This window comes from Astyanax mexicanus, chromosome 4 (genome assembly GCF_023375975.1).
Source record: "Astyanax mexicanus isolate ESR-SI-001 chromosome 4, AstMex3_surface, whole genome shotgun sequence".
NCBI lineage: Eukaryota > Metazoa > Chordata > Actinopteri > Characiformes > Acestrorhamphidae > Astyanax > Astyanax mexicanus.
Genome location: NC_064411.1, coordinates 48,285,001 through 48,295,555, shown reverse-complemented (window position 1 = coordinate 48,295,555; position 10,555 = coordinate 48,285,001). Strand labels below are relative to the sequence as shown.

Here is a 10,555-nt window from a genome sequence, read left to right as displayed (position 1 = left end):
TGAATTAATGAGATTTTTTTTCAATTTGTATCGTATTCCTGATCTCTGCAAATTGTCATGTTAATGAAACTAGCTTGAGATGACTTTTGCTATGTGACATGCTGCATCATTGTTATATTGTTATTGATCCTATCTGTTTATTGGATCTAGCTAAAAAAAGATGGTATAAACTGGGGACATGAAGGGATGCACATAGTCAGCAATTCAAATACTTAAAGAAGCTATGGCATTTAAAAAATTGATCATTGGTGTTGATAGGCACAACATTTTTGTTCCATAGTTTAAAGCTGCTTGTGGACCCTACCATCAGTGTGCCTCCGCAAAAATTAAGATTCATCAGACTATGCTGTATTTCTTGAGTCTTAAACCATTCAGTTGTCGTAAGACTGTTCCCTCTGCAGCCTCAGCTTTCTGTTAAACAAACCCAGAATGGGTGCTGAGCGAGCTAAGCGCTGCCACTATGACCAGGAGATCGCTGGTTTGAATCCCATCAGCTGCTGGAACCTGAGAGAGCACAACTGGCCTTGCTCTCTCTGGGTGATTAGATGGCGCTCTCTCCCCTCATCACTCCTAGGGTGATGTCGATCAGCACCAGGCGTCTGTGAGCTGATGTATCGGAACCCAGTCGCTGCACTTTCCTCTGAGAGCACCGTGATGCTACTTAGAAATGCTGCATCAACAGCAGTTCGAAAAGAGGTGAAATTGGAATTAAATATGAGAAATTGGAATTAAATCTTAAAAAAAAAAACTAAAGAAAACACCTGGCTTTAGGATGAGTTGTTGGGGATTGGATCACATTTCTATTTTACTTTTCTTTCTAAAAAGACAGACATAAAAACACCCAAAAAGACGGATTGTGATCGGAAATTCAAATTCAAAGGTGGTTAGAGAAAAATCTTGTCTGTGTTTCATACAAGTGTAAATGAAATGTGTTGTCTGTGAATGGATTTCATCAGGTAAGTGGAAATATGTCTGCTGAAAAAAAAAAAAAACGTTAAAGTTAATCTGGCGCATTTTTCTTGGATTTTTTTTTTTTTTATATACTGTAGTGGACTACAAAAAAAGTATACCAAGGTAGTGTAGAACCCACCCAGTTACACTAGTTTATTCACATGCTGTTTTTTAGGAAGTAAAACAGATGTGATGTGGAGGTTGGTGTGCTTTTATATCAAAAAGGCGTTGGGGATGCATTCTATTGACAAGTGTAAACAAAATCCGGTCAAAATAGATCCGGATATAATCTAAATGCAAGTAGCAGGATAATGCCAGGTGTAAATTTCACATGCAGTTGTTCATTTCGTGTCTCTTGGGCTGCTGTGACTCGCTCTGCTTTAGTCAGCATGATGCAGCACTAACTGTTCACGGGTCGTAGGTGTTTAATTTTCCTCTATTTAAAATTTTATTTTTTAGTTGGCGAGAGAGAAAGCCCTTGCCTTGGTAAGCACTTCACCGTCAGCAGTGCACAGAACTGAGATTTGATATATGATGTATATTATTACTGCATTACTAATTAGGAGCCATTCTTCTTTATATTTACTGTAGCTACAGTGTAATCAACCCTGTGAACCTGTACACAGTTCACAGTTCATATAAGGTCACAGGTAGTTTTCCATAGGTCCTGACTGTGTTTGAATTAAGGTGTGTGTGTGCATTTTTGCGGTATACCTTTTTAAAGCACCACCCACCCCCATCTGAGATTTTTATTTTTTTTTCAGAGAGCTACACTTTGTAAAGAAGATGGTTATTATGTGATCACTTCACAGTGAGTCACAGACCTGCTTCTCTTTTGTTTCTCCCGATTTAGCTTAGCGAAAGACTTGGCCCACCTGTAGGTTGTGCAGCATGACAGCACTTGAGCATATTCAGAGAATGCTAATAATGCTAATTGCTCTGCTCTTTGGCATGATTCGGCATGACTGAGCTGACGCTTCACTAGCAAAGCACGTGTCATTGCTTCCTACTGAGAACAGCATTAGTTAGCACAGGGTCTAGCACAGGTTTAGACAGGGCTTGTTCTTGTAAAACTGCACAGATTACTAAAATAAAATATTGATCTTTAACTAATGGTGTTTTCACATCTATAGTTGGTTTCTATGGTCTGTATCAGCTCTATATCATCAACCGGACCGAGACCTGCTAGAGGAGATGTTCTTGGTCTGTGTGTTTTGATCCGCACCCGAGTGTGATTACTGTTTCACACCTGTTCAATCAAACCATACTAAGTGTACAAACCATACAGTGTCCGTTTTAAAAGGATCACATAGCGCTGGTCGCAAACCACTTGCTTTTGTTCCAATCATTATGACTTAATTTCAAGGTGGCGGCGCTCTGAGTAATATCTAAATGTACTGTGTGTATAAATAATGTTTTTAGTAAACTACCTGTTCACTTTTAAGGTTCTGAGAATTCTACCAATGAAGTGTGGAGCTAACACAGGTGCGCCACTGACCGATTTAAACCCTGACAACAGTCAGCTGACCAGTCCTATCTTAGCCATGCAGGAGTGCCGTGTGTAAGGCATGCGGTCAGCATGTGTACATTCCTACTCCTTACACACACAAATTAACACGCAAATCCAACTTTTACATAAAATAAAGAATAGAATAAAATTGCTGTTCCCTTCCTCGAGCTGCTGGTGTTCCTTCACAGTGTAAACAGGCAGGTCAGTATCCTCTGCTGAGACGTGCCAAAGTCAGAGCTCACCTGCCTCTTAAAGGAAATGACAACTGTCACAGCTGATTGGTTTATTTCATGTTATGCCCAAAACACACCCATGATTAATTTTTACGCCCTTACAAAATGCCTTAAATCAAGTCACCGGTGTATTATAGATTGCTAAAATAGGGTCCTTGGTATGAACTTTGGATGAAGCCTCACAAGGAATGATTCACCCTGATGTTAATATGCTGCCTATGTATCTCCAGACAAAGAGCGTTTGTGTTGTTAGTATATTTCCTTATCTTTGTATTAAATATGTAATGTTTATTAGTTCAATTTTCTGCTCATTTAGGGCTAAAATCAAAAATTGAAAATTGGGTGTAAAACCGAAATATTTCTTTTTTTTTCCATGATGTGTGCCCCTCATAATCAGAATTTCTCAAATATTATACTAAAAGTAAAAAATTAAATATAAATTTTTTACACTAGCCTGATGCACGTTAAATTTTACCATAATTTATTGACACACTCAAACCATTGTATTGTTCACTTCTGTAGCAGTATTTAGCACGTTGAGGACACGTCTGCAGTGCAGGCTAGAAAAAGTAAGTGAACCTCTGTGTTAAGGTGTATTGTAGAGCAAATTTTTCGTATGCGCTGTCAGCGTATCTCCAGCTTTATCTGAAACATGCCCATCTACTCGCTACACATGAACACAACTTCACCATAACCTGCAGAGACAGGAACAGGTGTCCCAGCCTCCTGCACAACTTCCCGTATCCAGTTATTAATGTTATTTTTCTCAATCAGTCGGTAAGCTGAGCTCGGAGCGAGAGAGTAATAAATGAATACATCTTGGAAAGATTGTGATCTGAGTGTGAAAATAATTTAGCAGCTGCATGAGTTTGTGGTTTGGTATGTCAATTACACCCATTTGAAATAACAGGAAATTCCTTGAGTGCGTTTTCTCTTTTTTATTTACTGAAGCTTGGTGAAGGGTTTCAGAATTAAAGATTCTTATAGTAACAGGACAGATGAGAGGCAGGCCACGGCTCGGGTGACGCTGAAATACAGGCTGCGATTCTTCTCTCGCCTCGTTTTTTTGCTGTTATTCTCGTGGTTGAATGACTCCCCTCTCCTCTAAATGGCCACACGTGTTGCTAATTTGACGGCCCTCTCGCCAGACGAGCTCGGCTACATTCTTGTCTCGTTTTCTGATTTAGCTCGAGTGTCAAGTGGGTTAATACCGGCCTGTCTTTTGGGATTATTGAAGAACTTAATATTTTCATTCTGAACTCATTTATAACGGTTGTTTTGGGAAATCCAGCCATTTTTCTTGAAGTTTACTGAAGGGTTAAAAGGTACAATAAATATATTTTTTAATACCTTTATAATGAATGCTAACCAAAATGAATAATGGTGCATCTAAAAAAATATAATATCATTGAATAGTTGCTTTATTTTAGTAATTTACACAGAGTGATCTATTTTAAGCGTTTATTGCTTTTATTGTTGATGAGTCCAAACCCAAAAATCAGCATCTCAGAAATTTAGAAAATTATATAAGACTAATTGGTACTTGTGGCAGTGTGGGAAGTGTGCCAAGTCCTGCTGGAAAATGAAATCAGCTTCTCCATAAAAGTTATCAGCAGAGGGAAGCATGAAGTGCTGTAAGATTTTGTGGGAAAACAAAACTGCACTGAGTTTAGACTTGATAATAAAACACAGTGGATCAACACCAGCAGATGACATGTCTCTCCAAACCATCACTGATCATCAGTACGTTTTACATTTCAGTTGGAAATCAAGGGAGCAGAGTCTGGAGGAAGAGTGGAGAGACACACAGTCCAAAGTAATTTGAGGTCTAGTAGTAATCATTAATAATAAAATAAATAAAAGCTTAAAATAGATCACTCTGTGTGATACATCTATATAATATATGAGATTCACATTTTAAACTGAATTACTGAAATAAAAGTAACTTTTCAATGATATTCTATTTTTTAACGGAACAGTGACATGTTTTGAGGATATAAGGCAGTTTGTGAGCAGTAAATCACCTTTCTTTCATAACAAGCCATAGGATCTGCAGCACATCTGTAAAATTAAACATACTTATAATAAAATATTACATATTGTACCTTTTAAAGAAGGCTGAGTGCTGAGTTTCTGAGCTTCTGTGGCTGTTTTTTGAGCTGTTTTAAATGTCTCTCAGAGGTGTCTGAGAACAGGAAATCTGTGTTTACTCCGGAATCATTCAGACAGAGATTGATATGTGAAAGTGATGTATTGTTAACCTCAAACACTGTTGTCTCCGCTTTCAGGAGAAATTCTGGTGAAAGAGCTGTTTTTGGTTAAGTTCACTCATATCAGATGAGGCACACGTTTGTCCTCACCCTCCAAGTGTTGAGGTGCATTACTAGTGATAGAGGGAGATCATATAAACATATGGGTAATTATCCATTACAATTAGGTATAAATATATGTTTATAAAATGTGAGGTTAAAGCTAATGCGTTTATTCAGCACTAAGCCAACCGGCTGCAATATGCAATATAATAGTCCAGTATTAGAGCAGTGTGCATGAGCCAGGACTTCTGGTCTAACATCAGTTTCTGACCTCACAAAAGCACTTCTTAATGAATTGTAAAAAAAAAAAATCACATAAACACAACCCTAAACCTTGTGGAAAGCCTTTTTGATGATGACCAGTCAATATAACGTAAATGTTGCTACAACATTTTTTAACCTTCTGATAACTTTTTATCCCCAATTTACACGGCCAATTGCCCAGCCCACTCATCAGGACTCCCCCATCACTAGTAATGCCCCAATACACCAGGAGGGTAAAGACTAACACATGCCTCCTCCAATACATGTGAAGTCAGACTCTGCCTTTTTTTGAACTGCTGCTGATGCAGCATTGCCGAGTAGCATCACAAGTAGCACCCTCTGAGAAAAGTGCAGCGATTTGGTTCTGATACATCAGCTCACAGACGCAGCCTTGTGCTGATCAACATCACTCTTTGGATAAGTGATGTGGGAAGAGAGCGCCATCTACCCACCCAGACAGAGCAAGGCCACTTGTGCTCTCTCAGGGCTCCGGCAGCTGATGGCAAGCTACTTAATTTTCAGTTTTAGTAATGTTACTTTTAACATTTCCATAATGTTAGTATTCGTATAGCTGTGAACATTATGTGAGAAGCATTCTAATACCAATAAACTGGAACATTATTGAGGTAATGTTAGAGGCTAACCTTACTGGAACCTTTTTAAAACATTGCTAAACATTCTTAGAACATTCTGTGTTGCTGGAAATGAGGCTTGTAAAACCTCAGCTAATCATTTTAGCATATTTACTGTTTATAAACTGATGAACAAGTTGATGCTCAAAAGAACTGAGTTAATATATGTTGCTATATCACATATTCACAGAGTAACATTATGACTATTTTAATATAGCTTAATTTGAAGCCACATCAGTACAGCAGCCTCATAAAAAAACGATATAAATACACCCATCACTCAGAACACGACTTCATTTAGCTTCGGGTGGCTTTCAAAAAAATGAGAAGCTTATATTGCTGGTCATGCGTGGTTTGGTAGTAGAAGTTACTATCCTCAAAACAGAAAAAGTGAAATGAGATTTTACACTCCACTAGTTTGCTAATAATAGCTTTGCATTTCTTCTTTTTTCTGGTAGGAGAAGCTGCGTTGACCAGCAAACAGCGTGACCCTATTTTCACACGTGTGGCACTTTGTGCAGCCAGAACTGCTGAAACTACAGTGAACAGTAATTCTTGTTCCCAGAACCGGGCTGTTCTAGGGTTGACTGTTAGGTCTGGTTGTGTTGTGGTGTTTTTTATAGAGAATTGCAGTTTTTCAGGCCTTTGTGGGAGTTTATTTGCTGTATTTTTAAAAATACAGGTTCCTAAAGGCTCACTGCTTGGCTGAAGGGCAAAGAAAGAACCTTTCCAATATGTGTATGTTCTTAAAACTACTGGAAAGTTCCCTTTTTAGGAGTCTGAAAAAAAGTCTGTGGTGGTCTTTGTGGTGAATTCAGAAATTTCAGACCTTTTTTGAGCTTAATTCATAGAATGTTTAAAAGCCATCTACTGAAAAAAGGAGAATTCTTTTGTGAAAGCCTGTGTATTGTTCCGTGTGGAGAATTGTAGATGTTTTTACCCAAATTTAGCAGAGAAAATTAACCCACTCACTCAGTAGGACTCACACTACCACTTGCAATGTTCATAAAATTAGAAGGTTAAGGACAAGTGCATGCCTTCCTCTTTCGAAGTGCGAACAATGCACTCAGAGGAAAGCACCAGATCCCAGCTCTGTTCAAACAGCTAACAGATGCCCGTGCCGACCAGCATCACGGTGGGAGTGATGAGGAGAGAGAGAGAAGGGTCAGTTGTGCTCTCTCAGACTCCGGATGCTGATGCTGTCTTTTTTTTATATAAAATCTTTACAGTGTTTCTCAGCTTGGCAGACAGTAAGATTAAGGTTAAAAACTCACAGTGCAAAAATACCTTAATATAAAATACTTATCACAGACTAACCTTTTGTAAGATTTGAGCAATTGTCTGATATTCTTTATGAAGAATTATTTTTTTTCAGTATTTAATAAAACTTAATTTACAGTATTTTACCCAAATTAAGGTTCTTCATTGGAATGTAGCTTGACTTTAAGGCTTTGGTTCTTTAAACAGGAGGAGTTCTAAAAGTCTGTGGTGGTCTTTGTGGTGAATAAGGCCTTTTTTTTTAGCTTAATTTATAGAATGTTTACAAATATAGGTACCTAACAGGCTTGTTTGCTTGGTTGTAAGGCTCTGATTGATTGTGGTGGTTTGTCAATGGCATTTCTCTTAGGAACCTTTTTTGAAAGACTTGTAAATGTTTTCTGATGTTCTTTTGTGAAGAATTGTAGTTTTTCAGGACTTTATTTTAGTTTTATTTGCAGTACCTTTAATATTAAAGGTTGGGTTGGGCTTTAATGTTCTAGGAAATAGGTTCTTTTACTCTCAACCATCTACTAAAACATTTTTATGGCAGCGGGAGTGGCTGTACAGTGGCGTTCCTTTTTAGAACCTTTTGTAAGAGTTGTGAAAGCTAGTTTTTCAGGCTTTATGGAGTTATGATTCCAGTAGCTTAATAAAAAGTAGCTTTTTCTGTAACCATTCTTAAGAACTTTCCCAGTACTGAACTACTGTTCTTTATTGCTTTAAAGCTCTTTTCCCCCCCTATTTAATAAATGTTTTTGTTGTTCTGTAGTAATTCGGGGCTGTGTAGGCTGTGAAGGTTTATAAGTGTAGGTTGATTTTGGAAAGTGACCAATTAAAAGCTAAAGACATAAAGATACTTGAATGTCTTCAACTTCAACAAGCAGCCGTCATCATTCATCAAAGGCCTCTTTCTCTCTCTCTCTCTTTCTTCATTTCTTTCTCTCTCTTTTTAAGTGTACCATCTTTAAGCTCTATCCCTGCAGCGCTGGATCTTCAGGGCCGAGCCCAGCGCCCCTCCGTCCAGACATATCTAAATTCTCTCTCTGTAATTATGTAAATGTAATGTTTGTATTTATAGGCAGAAGCCGCAGGCTGCGGGCCGCATCTCGCAGCAGCAGCAGCTGGAAAGCATCTTGGCCCGGACTATAATACCCGACTCCATGAGCCTGAGTGGAGTGGGGGTACAGGAATAGAAGCCTCGTACCCTCGACTTAACCAAATGCCGTGTAATGGCCCATGGTTACCGTGACCAGCTCGTGTGTGCTGCAGCTTGAGTTTCTGGGGACTTCGTTTTCCAAAGCAACTTCAAAGTAGCCCATAATAAGAGGCTGGTGTAGTGCGCTGGGCTTTAATATGGAAGCTCCTTTTCTCTTTTTTTCCTCCCCCTTTTCTTTTGGAGGAAGAGAAGAAGAGGACTAACTTTCTTCACATAGAGTTTACGGACAAAGTGACTAAAGCAAAGGAAGCACATGAAAACAGGAGTATACTCAAATTTAGTTTAATATGTACAATAAATACAGTACTTACAATATAAAACGTCTGTACAGAAAACTTAGAAAACCAAAAACAAAAAAGAAACTCAGGACATCTAGCCCTGGTATAGATATGTGCTAGTGTACAACATTGGGGACTGAACAGGTATTATTGTACCTCCATGATACAATAAGTTCAAGAGTTCAAACAAAACAATGGCTGAGAAAGAGAGAGAGAATGTATCACAAAATGCAAAATTACAGTTCTGGTCGTTTTCGAAAAAGAAAGCACAAAACATTGGTGATTTGGTGGCAGTTTTATGAGCAAAACATTGTCTCCGTGCATACTCCCGTATGCATGCATAAACACACACACACACACACAGACTCACTCATACATACAGTCTCTGTAGGGGTTATTTTTATTTTTTCACTACTTTCTTCTGCTTTCCAGGATTTGCTAGTCGTCAGGCTTGCGCACGTCTCTGGCAGCTTGTCCGTCACTGTAAAGGCACTGTTTTGTCTTTTGTTTTTTTTTATAACTTACACACCACACTATTTCCAGTTTCAACATAGCTATATTTAGGACCAGCCCTGCAGGTTGGTGTTTGCCCCGAAAACAGTTCATATGGCTTTTGTTTTAATAGAAAAAAAAAGAGAACAATAAAAAAACGGCTCTGTGGATCCGTAGTACCAGCTACATTGTTACAAAAAAGGATAAGAACAATATAAATCTTTTATCAAATAATATTAATAATAATAATACAAAAAAAGAACAGTCTTTTGGTCTTTTACAGGGTACTTAAATAAGGCAGTAATGATGCGATGCTTCTTTTGGTCGGTTGTTTTCAGGATTTTTTTTGTTGTTTTTTGGTCTCTTCTCACATGTGCCTCTTCATGTGCAGGGCCAGGTGGTCGGACCTGGAGAAGGCGCGCTCGCACAGGTGGCACTGGAAGGGCCGGTGGCCTGTGTGCTTGCGGAAGTGGCGGGTCAGCTCGTCGGAGCGGGCGAACTTCCAGCCGCAGCCTTCCCAGTTGCAGTGGTAAGGCTTCTCGCCTGTTGAGAGGAAAAGATGAGGAGATGCAAGTTTAGTTTTTATCCTGCATTTATACATATATTTTTTTTATTCTAAGCCATATTATGATATCAAGTATCTACTGTAACTAATATTTAACATTAAGTCATTAAACCAAGCAGTTAAAAGTACTTTAAGAAAGACTTCTTTAAAAATCTCTTACCGGTATGAGTTCTGTGATGTGCTTTGAGATGGGAGCTCTTTGTGTACGTCTTGCCACAGCCAGCGAACGTGCAGGTGTGTGTGGCGGCTCGTTTCCTGGGCCAGGCGCGCCTCCCTCGCTTGGGCTTGGCCTCCAGCAGCTCGAGGGGTGAGGACGGGGGTGTGAGAAGTGCACCGTGCGCTTGGCCCCTCTGCAGGCTGCTGAGACTGTCCTCAAAGCCAATGAACTGCTGCTGATGCTGCTGCTGCTGCTGTTGTTGCTGCTGCTGCTGCTGGTGGTGGTGTTGGTGGTGGTGCTGTGCCTGTGTGTAGGGCGGCGGCACACACTGAGTGTAGGCAGGTTGGTGGTAATAGCTCTGTGCAAACATGCTGTGGCACAGCCGGGTCTGGCCGTGAGCCCGGTCGTCCGGGCTGAGCGGCGGGGTCATGCTGCCGGCTCCCTGTGGAGAAACAGCCAGTCTGGGCTGCTCGAAAGCCATCATGCAGGACGTGTCTCCCTCCTGCTTGACCCTCCGGCAGCTCTGGGGCACCATGCCCATCACCGGTCCGTAGCCATCCATGGACGGCTCCACTTTGATGTTATCTACAAAGTCCTGTCTGGGGAATCCAGGAGCTGTGGTGTTTCCTGCAGCAGCAGCAGTGGTGGCTACAAAACGTCCCTGAACGGCCACTGGGTTGCCGGC

At 40.0% G+C, this 10,555-nt stretch overlaps 1 protein-coding gene across 1 annotated transcript in view; it reads right to left on the bottom strand.

The window, feature by feature from the left end:
* Nucleotides 1-8,644: 8,644 nt before the first annotated feature.
* The window catches only part of klf2b (Kruppel-like factor 2b), a 3,516-nt gene continuing 1,605 nt past the window's right edge, over nt 8,645-10,555 (bottom strand). The window contains exons 2-3 of the mRNA XM_007239950.4: nt 9,874-10,555; nt 8,645-9,691 (exon numbers count right to left, since the gene is read on the bottom strand). The exon at nt 9,874-10,555 is cut by the window's right edge and continues 312 nt beyond it. Of these exons, the coding sequence (XP_007240012.3) occupies nt 9,516-9,691; nt 9,874-10,555 (858 nt within the window). The 3' untranslated portion in view covers nt 8,645-9,515. The remainder of the gene's footprint in view (nt 9,692-9,873) is intronic.